Source organism: Eucalyptus grandis, chromosome 1 (genome assembly GCF_016545825.1).
Source record: "Eucalyptus grandis isolate ANBG69807.140 chromosome 1, ASM1654582v1, whole genome shotgun sequence".
Lineage (NCBI taxonomy): Eukaryota > Viridiplantae > Streptophyta > Magnoliopsida > Myrtales > Myrtaceae > Eucalyptus > Eucalyptus grandis.
Genome location: NC_052612.1, coordinates 4554203 through 4570803, shown reverse-complemented (window position 1 = coordinate 4570803; position 16601 = coordinate 4554203). Strand labels below are relative to the sequence as shown.

Sequence of the window (16601 nt, the reverse complement as noted above, 5' to 3'; positions counted from 1 at the left end):
CATTTTTGATGATGCATTCATGACAGAAAGGTAACAGGAACTTTGGGGAAATTGTATTGTCTGACTTGTATTCAATCGTGCCATTACATTGTACATAAATAGTGCCGGAAGGAAAAAGTAAAATAGGAAAAGGAATATACATGTATCAGAGTTTCCTATTTACTAATATTTACTAGAATCCATTATGTACAGAATCGATTCTAAGATCTTCCAACACTCCCCCTCAAGCTGGTGGCCTATATATGTCAAGGACACCTAGCTTGCTTAATAGAAACTTGTGCTGTCTTTGGCAGAGCGGCTTAGTGAAAATATCTGCTGGTTGATCTGCTGTTCCGATGCCTTTTGTAACGAGAACTCCCTCTTTGATCTTGTCGCGAGTGAAGTGACAGTCAACTTCTATGTGTTTTGTTCTTTTATGAAAAACTGGGTTTGCTGCTAATTTAAGTGCAGCATCATTATCGCAGAACAATTCACTTGGTCCGCTGACCTGTATTCCCAAATCAGAAAGAAGTCCTCGTATCCAGACTATTTCACAGGTAGTTTTTGCCATGGCTCGATATTCTGATTCGGCTGATGAAAGTGACACAGTGGATTGCTTCTTTGTTTTCCACGAAATCAACGTTTTTCCCAGTTTAATACAAAAACCGGTGATTGATCTCCTAGTCATTGGACAAGTAGCGTAATCAGTGTCACAAAATGCCGTCATCTCCATGTTGCATTCACGTGATAGAAATATACCGAGTCCTGGACACCCCTTCAAATATCTTACAACCTTCAAGGCTGCATTCATGTGTGACTCCTTTGGCATATGCATGAATTGACTAAGTATCTGAACCGCATAGCATATATCAGGTCTTGTCATGGTAAGATATATCAATTTACCAACAAGCCGTTGATACCCTGACGGATCCTTAAGCAACGGATCCCTGTCTGATGAAGAAGAATTGAGATCATACTCATGTGTTGTCAATTTGCCATTATGTTCAATGGGAATTACTGCTGGCTTGCAACCCGATAATCCGGCTTCGAAACAATTTGCAAAATAAATTTTCTCGAGGCGAGGAAATTCCTTTTCAGACCTTGCAATTTCAATGCCAAGGAAAAATTTGGGAGGTCCCAAATCCTTGATGTGGAAAGCGAGTGCAAATATTCCTTGAATCTTGCAACATGGGAATCATTATTTCCCATAATCAATATGTCATCAACATATATCAGCAAGTAAATCGACGATCTTCCCACATTTCGTGTAAATAAAGCATAATCATGCTTGGAATGTTGAAAACCAGCATTGGTTAACGCAGCAATAAATTTGGCATACCATTGTCTAGATGCCTGCTTTAAACCATACAAGGATTTGCGAAGACGACATACCCGATACTCCCCCCTGCGTAATCCTTGAGGAAGATCCATGTAAATTTCTTCATCCAAGTCTCCATGAAGAAAGGCGTTGTGGACATCCATCTGGTGTAAGGACCAATTTCGTAATGCTGCAACAGATAGAAAAGACCGTACAGTAACTTCCTTCGCGACTGGAGAGAAAGTCTCGTGGTAATCGAAACCTTCTCTTTGAGTAAAGCCTTTGGCTACCAACCTAGCTTTGTAACGTTCTATGGAGCCATCTGATTTGAATTTGATCTTGTAAACCCATTTACATCCGATAGGCTTTCGATGTGGTGGTAAGGGAACAACATCCCAAGTATTATTATCCATGAGGGCAGCAAGTTCAGATTCCATCGCATGTCGCCATTTGGGATTTTGTGCCGCCTCAGCAAAAGAGGATGGCTCACATTCTTCTGAAATTCTACTTATACAACACATATGTTCTCCCGATAACCGATTGAAAGAAACATAGGATGAAATCGGATATTGTGTACCTAAAGAGTTTGCAGTAGAACATATATAATCCTTAGTCCATGTGGGTGGACGTGTTTGTCTTCCAGAATGACGGGGTGGCTCATCTAATTGTTCAGAAGCCTCAGATGATTCAGCAGCCATCTTCGTTGCTTCCCCTGTTGAAGAAGATAATGGAGCTTCTTCACGTGAGATAGGTGATTCAATTTCTTGATTTGGGGATTCCACCGGTGCTTGTGTGGCGGATGATTGAGGTGCCACAAGAAAACCAGGTGCAAATGATATTTCTTCATCAGACATAAGGAACTGATTGTTTTGTGATGAAGTATCTTGAGATGGATGGAGCTTCTCTTTGAAAGGAAATATGTCTTCATGAAAAATAACATCTCTGCTGGTAAAGAAATGTCCTGTGGAAAATTCCATAACATGATATCCCTTTTGAAGAGAAGGGTACCCCATAAAAACACATCGTGTTGCACGGGGACTCATTTTATCCCGAGGACCCACACTGGTTGCATAACATAAACACCCAAACACTCTAAGATGATCATTATCGGGCTGTTTGTTGTAAAGCATCTCATATGGAGTTTTACCATGAAGGATTCGACTGGGCATGCGATTAATCAGATAGGCGGCTGTGACCACACGGTCTCCCAAAATTCTTCGTGGATTGAAGCTTGATATTTGAGGGCACGGGCTACTTCTAAGAGATGTCTATGTTTCCTTTCTACAACTCCATTTTGCTGTGGAGTGTAAGTACAGGAACTTTCATGGAGAATTCCATGAGTAGACAGTAATCTTATGCAATCAGAAGTAAAAAATTCTCGCCCATTATCTGTACGAATTCACTGTACAGATTTATCGAATTGATTTCTAATTAAAGAAAGAAAATTTGATAAATGGGTGAATGTTTGACTCTTCGTCTGCATAAGATATAACCATGTGGCACGACTATAGTCATCAACTATGGTAAGAAAGTAGCGAGATCCATCACGATGAGAAGTGTGATAGGGACCCTAGATGTCCATGTGAAGCAATGAAAAAGGATTTTGAGTTCGAGATGTACTAACTGGAAATGATGCTCGAGTTTGTTTAGCTAAAGGACATGTGGGACATTTTGGATGAGGAAATTTAGCACTATGACCCAATTGTTGATGCAAAAGGAGATTTTTATTATAGCTGATTGCATTACAATAAATGCTTTTATTCAATAATGCTAAATCTCCTGGAGAATTGACCCAAAAATAAAGTCCTTGTGCCTCATTACCCAAGCCCATCGGTCTGCCAGTCGAAAGGTCCTGAAAGACACAATTTTCGGAATTGAATATGGCTTTACAAGAATTGTCCATACATACTTTGGCAACTGAAAGAAGATTGAACTCAAAATCTGGAATGTATAGGACATTTTTAAGAATAAAGTTCTGACCAAGATGTACGGTACCGATTTTGGTAACGTATGTAATGTTCCCATTTGGAAGACGTACTGTAATAGGATATTTTGTGTTTTGATGGACATGGGAAAATAAGCACTCATTACAAACTATGTGGTCACTAGCGCCTGAATCAATAATCCATGCATCGTTAGATAATGAATTCCTTTCATGTAAAAGTACCTGAAAATCCTGCATTAGTGTCCCGGTCTTAATTTGGCCCAATGCTTGGATGATATTTTCATACTGTTGTTGAGTGATAGTCTGCTGAGATGCTCCACCACCCTTCTGTACAGTAACCTGATAGACTGAAGACTCCTTTTCCTTTATATTATTGGGTTTCCCATGTAGTTTCCAACATGTATCAACAGTATGGTGCGGTCGTTTGCAATATTCACAATATTTATTTTTAATTTTTGAATTTTGCCCACTGACCTTGCCTGTTGATGTGGCAAAACGAGTGCCATTGGATGCTTTGTAGACCGGTGTTGACGTGGCGAAATATTGGCCGTCCGATCCAGCCGGATAGCTCATCAATTTGTAGCCGTCAGATTGTGCGCGTCGATCCCAGCCGTTCGCCGCAAAGAAATGATCTGGACCGTTCGATCCAGCTCTCCTATCCAGGCCGTCCATCCGCAAAGACCTAGGGTAGTCTTCGTTCTTTCTCGACGCCGCAGCCGCGAAAGCCCTCTCTCTCGGTTGTGTTGCGGCTCCGAGGCTCCCTCCTGTTCCGGCGACGGTCTCCGTCACAACAAAGCCCGAGGGGAACGTTGAAAAGCCCATTCCATCACCAATCCGAGCATGTTCGTTCGCGGCGGCCCCGGTTTTCCTCTGCACGCCAACTGGAAGATTCGGCCGAGCGGTGGTTGAGGATCCATCGCAAGAATCTGCGATTGAAAGCCGGTGTAAGTGTCGTTCAAGGTGAGTAGGAACCGAGTAGCTTTCTCCTTTTCCTTGATCGCATGGTATTGACAAAGGGTGGCTTCTGGCCCTTCCAATTTCTCCTCGGCCGCTTCAATCTCGTTCCACGGCGATAACCGGTTGAAACGAAGCGGTAACCGAAAGGTTCCCCTGTTTTAGCTCGGTTAGGGTTTGTGTCAATGAGAAAACCCTAGCCCTATCTCGATTTTCCGTACATTTCTTGTAGATTATCCCAGTATTTTCGAATCTTCGGTTGGAGGAAGACCGGTGGCAACATCGGGTGCCAAGCAATTCCCCGATCCAGAGCGCACAAGTTGATTGCAGCGATTCCAGTGCCTCTGCAGTCGTTCGTCCGTCGGGTAAGGTATTGTTCCATCAATAAAACCATCCTTGGTTTTGGTAACAAGGGCACGTCGAAGATCACGGGCCCAGGCGTGATAATTTGTCGTTCCAGTAAGTTGTTGGGTAACCAGCCGCAGCTCTGGCCCATCCGCCGGCGAAGTGTAAAGCGGATCTCCGAGCTCCGGCCGTCCTCCGTTGAACGGAAACAGGTAGGAAGGGGTAGGCTCGATCCTCGTCCGGTGTAAACCGGGCCCAGTGACCGAAGTTGCTTATCCCGACTCACCGGTCGGGTTGGCCCCATATGGATATTGGGGCCATGGTGTGGCGTACCACGGGGGTGGAGGCCAGTAAGTTGGCCCTGGAATCTGCACTGAAGCAGGAGCAGGTGCAGAGGCAACATTGGTTACCTGCTCTTCTCCAGTCGATCCATCTGAATGGGAAGTCATTGTCTGATCCTGGACTGATGAAGATTCTACTAAGGGATTCATAACCTCTTTATCTTTTGTCATGGCACCAAGGATGAATTCCTAATTGCTTTGCTAACTGCTGCAGGAAGGGATCCTCGATTCTGATCGAAGGAAGCAATGGCAATTCAAGAAAGGTCGCGGAAGCTAGGGCAGGAAACGATGCTCTGATACCATGACAGAAAGGTAACAGGAACTTTGGGGAAATTGTATTGTCTGACTTGTATTCAATCGTGCCATTACATTGTACATAAATAGTGCCAGAAGGAAAAAATAAAATAGGAAAAGTAATATACATGTATCGGAGTTTCCTATTTACTAATATTTACTAGAATCAATTATGTACAGAATCGATTCTAAGATCTTCCAACAATTCACGTATGGTCGGAGTTGACTCCTTGGAACGGGCCACGGGTAGAAGAACATGGTTGAAGTTAATGATGCATTCACGACAGTTCTGCTCACTGCTATCGTGGACTTCGATGTCAACCTATGAGCTGAGTCCAAGATTTTTATTTTGTTTCGGTTTTCTGTAGCAGGTTTACTTCACTCAGATCGTGCCTCTTATGTTGATTCGCAGAGGCGTTGCCGTTGAGAATAGTTTGCTCACATGCTGCCGTCTTTCATTGGAGTCACGCCACCCTCCAATCCTGTAGGTCTTTATCACCAACTCATCGCTGGGGTAAGGATAAACTGAAGCTGGGGAATATATTGACTTTCTGATTTTGAGTCATATACTATAGGAGCACGTGTCCTTTTCCTTCTTGTTGTTTTGCAGTCTGAACATTGACGGAGGTCGACTAAATATAATTGTTAACCATGTAATCGGCACTTAAAAAATTGTCCAAAAAATCATAAACATATTATACTTTTGCTAATTCAGTCTTAAACTTTTAAATTTTGCCAATTAAATCTTAAACATTTTTACCTATTACCAATTGAGTTCATCCGGCCAATTGACAAAAGTGCAGCATGTTTAGGATTTGCTAGACAATTTTCTCCCTTATGGAAAAAATGTCACATTGACTGTGTGATATGTTTTATTGAAATGAATGCATGCTAGACTTTGCCATTGAGATGTGACATGGGATTATTTTGGCCTTCCTCGAATCCTATTTTAGCTCATCCATGATTAGGGTCTATGTAGCACGGACACTCTCCAAAAGCCTTCGTGTCGTCTCTGACACTCCGACATGTGTCCGACACGCTCTAACACGACCCGACATGTGGTCAATGAGTGTTGAAAAATATGACACGTGATTAACTCTTTCTAACACGCTCCGACACACGAGTCCAGAATTCCGACACGTGATTCCACACGCGATTCCGACATGCACGGGGTCAATTTTTTTTTCTCAGTTTTGTTTTTTTAGAATTGTTTTATTTTTTAAAAAGTCTTTTACTATGAAAGAAGTAATAAAAAAAATGCTATATATGATAAATAAATAAATTTAAAAATATCATTTTAGCATTTTTCTTTAAACTATGTTTTTTTCCTCTAAGTTTTGTGTATTATTGTAACAAATTAAAATAATAAATGATATTATTTAATATTTTTCGTGTAAATTAATTCTAGGCTATTTTTATTATTATTTATTTATGTATTTATATATAAAAATACATTTAATATATAACGTGTCGAACATGTCGAAATTCTCTATTTTTAAGAAATGACGTGTCGGCGTGTCGTGTCGTTTCGTGTTGTGTCTCGTGTCACGTGTCCATGTCGGTGCTGCATAGATTAGGGTTTATGTCTATGAGTTCCTAGACACTTTAATATGTTTGGATAACATTCTCATGCACGAAAAATGAATTGTATTTGATGTAATGTTGCTGATCGATATTCGTTGAGAGGGAAGTTGGCGGATTTCGACGTCATTTGGTGCTTTGGTTGCTCATGATGTTTGCATATCGCATGTTTGTCCATATTAGGTTCATGTGCACTTTGTACAGTTAAATTTAGGTCACGTATGTCTTGAGTAACAAATGACAAAATGAAAAATAGAAAAAAAAGGTGAAAAAGAGCATTTAGAATGGCATTTAGCTTAAGGTTGTATGTAAGGATAGGTTCGGTCATTGCTTGTAAGTCATTCCATTCGGTTTCTCTCACCGGATCCTGTCCTGAGGCTTAATAATGAGACCCTATATATTTTTTACCTGACTTGTATCAGGTTTTTACTTACTGTGCACTTTAATCTTATATTGATTTTCGGATGTTCACTTTGTTCGTTTGGCAAATGATATATATTATGTTTATGTTGTGCTCAATGGACATGAACACCTATTGAAAGGTAACTAGGAATTCATAACTTGATAAGACTACATGACATAAATAAACAAAGCAACTTCAGGTAATAAAAGAGCATTAATTAGACAATTTACGTAATCAAGTCCCGAGACCCAAATCTCCGGTTCGTGGAAGTAAAGAGACCTCTCCAGTTTTACTTGTTTCCTAAACGACCTCCAAAAGGTTATTGCGAATCTTGAAGTAAAAACAATTCCATTATTACTCGAGGAAACCAAATTGCAATAGGTAGGGTTTGGGAAAGTCCATGCCCAGCAAGCGCCGCCTCACGTTTGCGCCAGCTTGGCCATCCGTCAAACCTCCTTGGGATCCGCTTCAAGAGGGTCACGACACCTATCTATTACACTTCGATTGAAGAGCTCATGCCAGTCTTCATAATATATGCCCCATTCAGGAGCGTAGAAGCAACCGAAATGAGCCATCAACAACCAAACAAAGGCTAGAAGCTCTCCACCTTTGCTCAACACCTGTGCATGTGCAGCTCCCTTAATATGAATGGCTGCATATGACAGTATCTCAACCCACACTCCACTCATCACCTTCCATTTCGAATCCCCGAGGCTTTCCATCATTTTGGCCAAATTGATCCCCTCGCTGAGTGGTGTCGAAACAGAGATTTCGGGAGGAGCCTCTTACAATGCGTTGCATAGCCCCTCCACATCCTTGGTTGCAAGACTGGGGCACTTTCTTAGCACGCGCAACGTCTCTGCCAATATCATTTGGGCATTGCCCGCCACAGTGGACACCACATTAGGCTGATTAAGTACAAGATACAACATGTAGTTGGAGAGGATCTTACTATATTCCCTTTCATCATTTCTGGTTGTGGATTTCTCTCTATTGTACCAGATTTCAGTAGCAAGATGCCACAGTATAATACTGGCATCGTAATTGATCTTGGTGACATACACTGAAAGATTGCCACAATTATTCTCCCACAAGCTACTATTAAGAAATAGATCACCTTTAGCTTCAAATATCTTCATCACTTCTATCTGATCATCCGCATTTTTGGACTTACGTCTCACCTCCTTAAAAATAAAGATCCATAATTTCTTAACAAAGGGATTCTTTGACACATACTTTGTATTTGCAATCATTGGTATGTATCCATACATATGAAACCCCGAACCACAACCTCCGATGATTGTCTCACTAGCTTGATGAAAAGAAGAAATGATCTTCTTAGCCATACGGAATGGAAAATTGTAGATATTAGAAAAAGCAATGATGACCCAGTGCCGATTGCACTTGTACATCTTTCTTGGACTCTCCTCCAATTTCTCTGATAAAATGTTGCAAGCAAATATGGATTCTGACCACCTTCGAAATATTAATGGTGTATCTAAGGCCATGTAAGTAACATCGACATTAGACTTTGATTCTAATGGAATGAATTGGGGCTTCCTCAAGTCATATAAGGCAGATACCCAATCATGGAGAAATGAATTTGGTTTAAATGATCCCGTGTCATACCACTTGATTCTAGCAATAGTCCAATCAGAGAAAACGAGCATAAACAGAGCAACCACATCAAGAAAAATCCCTCCGAAAAGAAGGGAATAAGTAATTTTCAAATCAAGTTCTGGGAGCCGATGCTTCTTCAAGCGATTAAACAAAACAAAAGCCACCACAACGTCAATGATGGCTATGAAACGAAAAATGTAGTTCCACTTGTAACGTATTGCCAATGCTTTTGTGTGGAGCACCTCATACATGAAATGGAGTTCCACTGATATCACCCTCAACGCGTCCATTGCAGAAACTTTGTTGAAATATTCACGGCTGAATTTGCGTTCTCTATGAGTGAATATGAGATCTCTGAGGAAGACCTTAAAAATTTGAAAGAAGAAATAAGCATGCTTCACCACAATACTCTCGGCAAGCCTTGGTTCTTCTTCATCAGAATATCCATCCCCTAGAACATCGAGTTCTTCAGCCAACTTATTCTGGTCAACATTAGGAAACTCCTGCACCCATTCCCTAAGCCTTGGTAGGCTTGAGAGATTGAGTGCTAATATCCTCTCCAAATTTTTTATGATCCCGGAAGAAAACACTAGCATCGTTGGGATCATTAGTGACTTGTCGTTAGGAAATATATGCGCAAAGACATAGATGGCGGCACTGATTTGGAAGATGAGACTAAGCAGATGCCGTCGCCAAAGTGAACTATCCTCCAAAGAGAAGGCAGTGATGGTGTCCGGACCACCAAGATGTAACAAAAGAAATGAGGCCCAAAATACCTGAAGTGCTTTATCTACTTCAACTACACGAGTGAATGAATTGCCTTGGTTGTGAGAGATGAGCTCGATTGCGAATGCAGCTACCCAGTCAGCCATCAAATAGGCCAACCACAAGAGGAAAATGATGTGGTTCTCAGTTATTTTCTTTCTAAGGGATGAAAATAGAATGAGAAAGACCTGAATTAAGAGACTCAGAATAACGAAACATCGGATGTTCCATTTATTCCACAGATCTGAAATCAAGCCAAATGCCATGTTTTTGCTCAAGTTGAATTTTATCGTGGCTCTCTAATATAATTGCCAAACCCATCCATTATAATGAACTTCACAAGACAATGTGCTTCCACTCGATTATGATATTGCTTCAACCAATGAGCAAATTCCACCAAAAAGTTTGCTTTAGCCAAAAAGTTTACTTGTCCATTTACGTGGACGGGTATAAACCAAAAAGCCAATATAAGTGGGACGCTTAATAAAGGCATGTCTGTCCCACCAACGCAAGTGGCCGCGGATTTTCTTTAAACTAGGAATCTCTTTTATCTTTTATCTTTTTTAATTTCTGGATTATTGATTTCTGCGACCTGAAGTTGCTCCTTTATGACAAGATTGAATTCTATAAGATTAAAATTTATAGGAAAAATATAAAATTGGTAAGATTGCGTGAACTTAATAAGTTTTATCCGTGTAAAGGGCAAAATATTGTTTTTCTTCTTTTTTGTCACCTTTTTTTTTCCGGATGAAGACCCTGAAGAATTGAAATAAGTAGTAGGCATGATTTACCACAATATCCTCCGCAAGCTTTGCTCTTTCTTAATCAGAATATCTATCTTTTAGAACATTGAGTTCATCGGCCAACTTCGTATGTTAGCTTCATCCACTCGAGCAACATCTTCGTCATCCAAATTGTGCCTTGGGAGGCTAGAGAGCATCCCTTGCTGGAGCCTCTAGAGGCTTGAGAGATTAAGTGCTAGTAACCTCTCCACATTTTTTATAACCCCGACAAGACACAGCAACATCGTTGGGAAAACTATAACTTATTGCTGGAATTTATTTGCACAAAAAAATAGATGGCGGCACCGACTTGGAAAATGAGAGTGAGCAAGTGCCATCACGAAAGGGAACTGTCCTCTAGAGAGAAGACAGTGATCATATCCGAACCATCAGCATATAACAAGATAAATGAGGCCCAAAATTGCTGAAGTGCTGAGTTTATTTCAGCTTCACCAGGGGGTGGCTTGTGTTGGTTATGAGAGATAAGCCTAATACAGTCAGCCATCAAATAAGCCAACCACAAGGAGAAAATGATGTGACCATTCGTAGTTTTCTTTACAAGGAGTGCAATTTAATAAGAAAGACCTTAAGTGAGAGGCTTAGTATGATTACACTTCAGATGTATCATTTGTTCCATAGGCTCGCAATGAAGCTAAATTTCTCTTCTTCTTCTTCTTCCCTTTTTTTTTCGCTTAGTTTAAATTTTATCGCTTCTCTATATAATTTCGGTTAGTAAAGGGCCAAATGTCCACGAAAGTGGAAGATGCCTTTAGATTATAATTTGTTTAACAGTACGTACTTCACAAGATAATGACAACTTTCACTCAATTGTGATCTGGATACAACAAACGACGAAATTTCACCAAGCCAAGGAGTCTACTTTCCCTTTAACGTGGGTGATATAAGCCAAAGCCAAATTGGAGTTAATGTAAGCGAGACGCTCCAGAAAGGCATGTCTGTCTCCCACCAATGCAAGTGGCGACCGGTTTTCTAGAAACCAAGAATCTCTCCTTTCTTTCTTTTCTATGTTAAGATTGCATAAAATATATTCTTATCCTTTCCTTTCCTCGCCTTTTTTTTCTTTTGTTCATGTAAGGCAAGTTATTCTTATTCTTCCTTTCTCTCACCTCATTCGCTCTTTATATATAGACATGAATGGACAATACTTATTGCTATGTGTAGGGTTGAAGTTTTATCGTCAAATTGGTCTAATCTCAACATTACTTGCACTTCCATCTGTAATTGCTTGAGTTTCGAACTATCAAACTTCAGTATTCATGACTAGATTAGTGAAATATTTGGTGATGCTACCTAACAAGACACTTGATATTATTGATGAATAAGATGTTATTTAAAAAGTCATACGAGTGTACTTCTAAAGGATAAGCAGGTTATCCTCCACAACAAGAGAATAAAATCCTCTTAAACCAACTTAAAGATTAGGAACCTGACAAGCCAAATTTATAATTACAACATGTGTTACGTTCAAAGGAAGTAATGAAACTAGTTCTGCAACTCCTCAGGCTTTCGAGTATCAAAAACTTGACGAATAAGAGGTTCTGAATTTATAATTATATACAGATTATTCTCTTGGATATATTCAGTAATTTTACATAAATCCAAGATAAATCAACCCAGTTGAAGAACTCAATAGTGCCGCAAAAATATCAAATAAAAATTCAAATCGAAAATTAAAAAAAATCGTGTAAGACCCAACAAATTGGCTGATTAGTTACACGTTTGGTTAAGATAAGACAAAGTCATATTCAGATTTCAGTGTTTCTCAGTCTTAGGATTTGTGCTCACCATTTTAGGGTTGTCCCATACGATGCTATATGATAAATATAAATGCACAGGGCAGTTTGCATGCATTCATAATTGTATAATGAGCTGAAAAATCAGAAATCCATATTATATGACAAAACCATATATATATGCTGAAATATGGATCAGCATTATTTAATCACATTAATCATAAGAGGATTAATTTATCGTTTAGAGAACCATTAAAATATCCAAACTGATTTGAATCAAAGAGCACAGGGATCGATTTGAACAAAATTAATTTATTAAAGCTATAGATATAAAACTAGCATATGAAACCGAGGTGTAAACAATGTGGCAAATATTCATGGAATATTTAAACACAACTCACTTGTTCAAGTAGCTACTCAAAGTTTATTGCATCATTTCTTCTATAAATCAGAGTATCATTTGTTTTTTCACTTTGAAAAGCGGTGCTTATATTGATTTTGGAGTGGGTCCTTTTCTTCCGGAGGAAATATCAAAAACATGTCTCACTATTGACCAATAACTACTTTCAACCTTTATTTATATAAATACCATTCACATACTTCTAAACAAAACCTTCATTGAAAAGAACAAATTGTGCCTCCTTGCAAACTAATTTTAGTATGTTGCTTGGGATTTGGATGGTATGGTTTTTGAATGATTTTGAGTGATTTGTGTGGGTGTGAGAATCTAGGATTTATGGATGGACTTGTTTTTTTTTTTTGTTTTTTTGAAGAAAATGACATTTGTAAATAGGACACCCAAATCGTTGGTGTGAAAATGTAAAGAGGCCTCTAAAGTTAAAACTCTGGTATGTATGTGATATTTTCAAAAATAGAAGTTATATATATACTCGGGCAGATTTTTTTTTACTCCCTTTTTATTAAGAGAAAAATATGCCATTATTATATTAAGTGGATATGTACTTTCTATCAAATTGAAACTATTACACAATCGATACGCCCTATGTTTTTAAGCTGAGCTCTTTGGACAAAAGTGAATACTTTCTCCGATTCTACCTTTTCCTAAATTTTGGCTTTTGCAATTGTAAAATCACATTTCATTTTTTCAAATTTTCAATATGTGGTCATATTAAGAGAAAAATATGCCGTTATTATATTAAGTGGATACGTATTTTCTATCAGATTAAAACTATTGCATTATCGATAAGGCCAGTGTCTTTAAGCTGAGCTCTCTAGACCAAAATGAATACTTTCTCTTATTCTAACTTTTCCTAAATTTTGGCTTTTGTGACTGAAAAATCACATTAAAATTTTCAATTCTTCAATATGTGGTCACTGACTTAAGGTATGTTTTTGGCAATTTTTTTTCTTTTTCTTGAATTGGACGAGAGGTAAGGTAAGTAATGTTCTTCTTCTGTCGTTTTTTTTAGGAAGCCTCCACGTAATGTTCCTTACTTGAACATGACTCGTGAATCACGTGCTTTCTCTTCTTTTGAATCTTTTTGCCGGAGCTTGTGAGTCACGCTGGAGCGATGCTCACAAAAATCAGCCTTTAAATCACGGGAGTTGTATGTGGGGTCTACATTATTCAATAATTGACAATTTGATTTTCCCCGTTGGCGATTTCGTTCTTGGTGCTGATTGGACTTCGTGTTCAAATCTTCCCACCACCAATAGGAAAACCAATAGAAACAGTCTGCAACCACTTTTGCATCGGCCCCGCTATAGTCTCGGTCCGAGAACCTTTAAAGAATTTGCTTAAATCCAACGCGTGAGTTCTACATGGGGTTTACATAATTCAATGATTGAGATTTTTGTTTCTTATTGGAGATTTTGTCCACGGCACTGATTGGACTTCACGGTCAAACCTTCCCACCACCAATAGGAAAACCAATTGAAAGTCAGCAGCCACTTTTGCATCGGGCCCCGCTCATTGTCTCCTTCACTTCTCAATTTTTAGGCTTGTTTCATAGGCATGTGAATTTCTTCTGCATTAGCATTCACTTCAATCGCTTCTACGCATTCGACATTTCCCTGCATAACCCTCATGTCTCTACTTTTCCATATGCACTTGTCTACATCATTCATCCATATTCAACTCGTTTTATCAATCAACTTGCATTTTTGAAAATCAAACCAGACAATTTTGCTAAACAACTGTGTTTAAAAGTATAAAATCATGCCAAGTAAATGTAACCAGATCTCGATAACATGACTAGCCATTTTTAAACGTGTCATAAACAGATTGAGATGGTCAAATAACAAATATATAAAAAGATTGATCTGTTTAAACTCAATTTGAATAGGCTTAAAATCATGCTTCCTTTCCATATCATGTTTTGTTTTCCTTGTTTTCATTAGACCCATTTATCTTCTATCTTTTTCGACTTTTTCTTCATGGTCTCCACACAATGTTCTTAAATTGCATGAAATTATGTAATTTGTGCGTCACGTTTTCTCCATCCAACATTAATCTAACATTAAACTTACTTGTAAGGTTTTCTCCATCCAACATTAATTTTATGATAATGGTGTCCATATCAATAGATTTTAGTGGATGGTTCCTTGCTTGTTTGTCAGAAAATAGAATCTATTCAAAAAGTCAATAAAGTAAAAAAATTGTGAACCAACCATTTCGCAAGTGAAATGGAGCTCAAGATAAATCTAACTTGAGTTAGATTAACTACTAGTGGATTAATGTTTACAAAGGGTCGTGTATCCCACTAAAAAGGAAGATGCCATCTGGTTAATAGTTGCTAACTCGTTCATTATTTCGTGCTTCACAAGATAATGACAAGGTCCTTTCACTCAATTATGATTTTGATTCAATGAATGACAAAATCTCACCAGCTAGTTTGCTTTCTCCCAAATAAAAGGAAAAGTTAGCTTAGTCAAAAGTTTACTTTCCCTTACTTTCTTTATAATATAAGCCAAAGCCAAGTTGGAGTTAATAAAGTGGGATGCTCAAAGAGGCATGTTTGTCTCCCAACATAGCAAGTGATTTTGTACAGATCAGGAATCTCTCTCTATCTTTTATTTATTTATTTATTTATTTATTTATTTATTTATTTATTAAGTAAAGATTGCATGAGCTTAATTACGGTATCTCATGTATTAGATGACAGAAGTAAAGTATGGTTTACATTGAAGAGAGTATCAAAAACCTGACAAGTTAGATGCTTCAAATTTATTGCTTTATATAGGTTACTCTCTTCAACATATCCAGTAATTTTACATCCTTCCAAGATAGATTAACCTAGTTAAAGAACTCAATAATTCTGCAAAATACCATATAAACATTAAAATAGAGAATACACATGTTGCGATAGTTTATTAAAAGTGGTAAAAGAATCAATTCATTCAGCAAACAAACATAAGCAATGAATCTCATGCATTAAAATTTAGAAGAAAATTATCTCATTTATAAATGATGCCTATTGCTTTGTGCCAGCTTGATGCCTTATCATTGAATCAATGCTTTATTAATTCTGCTACACATACGTCCGATCGACGAATAAATGCAAGCAAGGTATCTGATGCTTTAAATGGAAGACTCATGCATGGATGATGCTTATTGCTTTGCGTCTGATGTTTATTCATCAAATTGGTCCTTTCTCAGTTAGTTGCGCATCCATCCATTCTACGAATGAATGTAAGCAAGGCATCTCATGCATTAAATGGCTAAAGAAAAGTATCTCAAGCATGAATGAAACTTCAATATCCATGATAGATGATACTACATCTAATGCAACACTTGATATTATTGATCTTCTATATCAAGAAAATAAAATCCTCTCAAACCAACTTAGTTGAGAACTTGACAAGCCAAATTTATAATTATGTATGGTTTATATTCAAGGGAGGTAATCATGGTAGTCCTCTCCTCATCCTTTTGAGTATCAAAAACTTGACAAATAAAATATTTCCAATTTATTGCTATTTATATGTTACTCTCTTCGACATGTCTAGTAACTTCACATCATCCAAGATAGATTAATCCAGTTAAAGAACTCAATAATTTTGAAAATACCATATAAACATTAAAATCGAGAATACACATGTAGCGATAGTTCCTTGCTTGTTTGTCCAAAGACGATATTAATTAAAAAATCCAAAGTGGTAAAAAAAGTGTCACGCCCCGATCCTCGGACGCGCGCACATCCTTCTACTTGGTCGATTATTAAAATGCGATATCCCAGGACTATGTATCGCCGACCCTTTCTTTTTATTCAGCACATGCGGAAGCAGTTATAAATCCCCAGACAATAAAACAATGGGATAGGAAAGTAGGCCATATTTTTCATATTGAAATTCATAACCACACTTTCATTAGCAGCACCACTCATAGAATATTTACAATACTATTTACAAGATAAAAGTCTCACACCTATCTACACTAAGACAGGGTGCACAAAAAGGGATGGGATCTCAATCCACATCCAGGTTGTACTCAAGATCCCTCTCTCGGATCATCTTCTACTTCAAAATGCTTTCTCCCCTTCAGTTCTTCCTCCTCGGCT

At 38.4% G+C, this 16601-nt stretch overlaps 1 protein-coding gene across 1 annotated transcript; it reads right to left on the bottom strand.

Moving 5' to 3' along the window:
- Positions 1 to 7945: 7945 nt before the first annotated feature.
- On the bottom strand, positions 7946 to 9652 carry LOC120294925. Its single transcript, XM_039315976.1, has one exon. It carries the CDS (start codon positions 9650 to 9652, stop codon positions 7946 to 7948), a length of 1707 nt encoding a protein of 568 aa, XP_039171910.1.
- Positions 9653 to 16601: the final 6949 nt, after the last annotated feature.

Coding starts and splice junctions, on each gene's coding strand:
- LOC120294925 (XM_039315976.1), bottom strand. CDS start 9,652: ATGGCTGACTGGGTAGCTGCATTCGCAATCGAGCTCATCTCTCACAAC.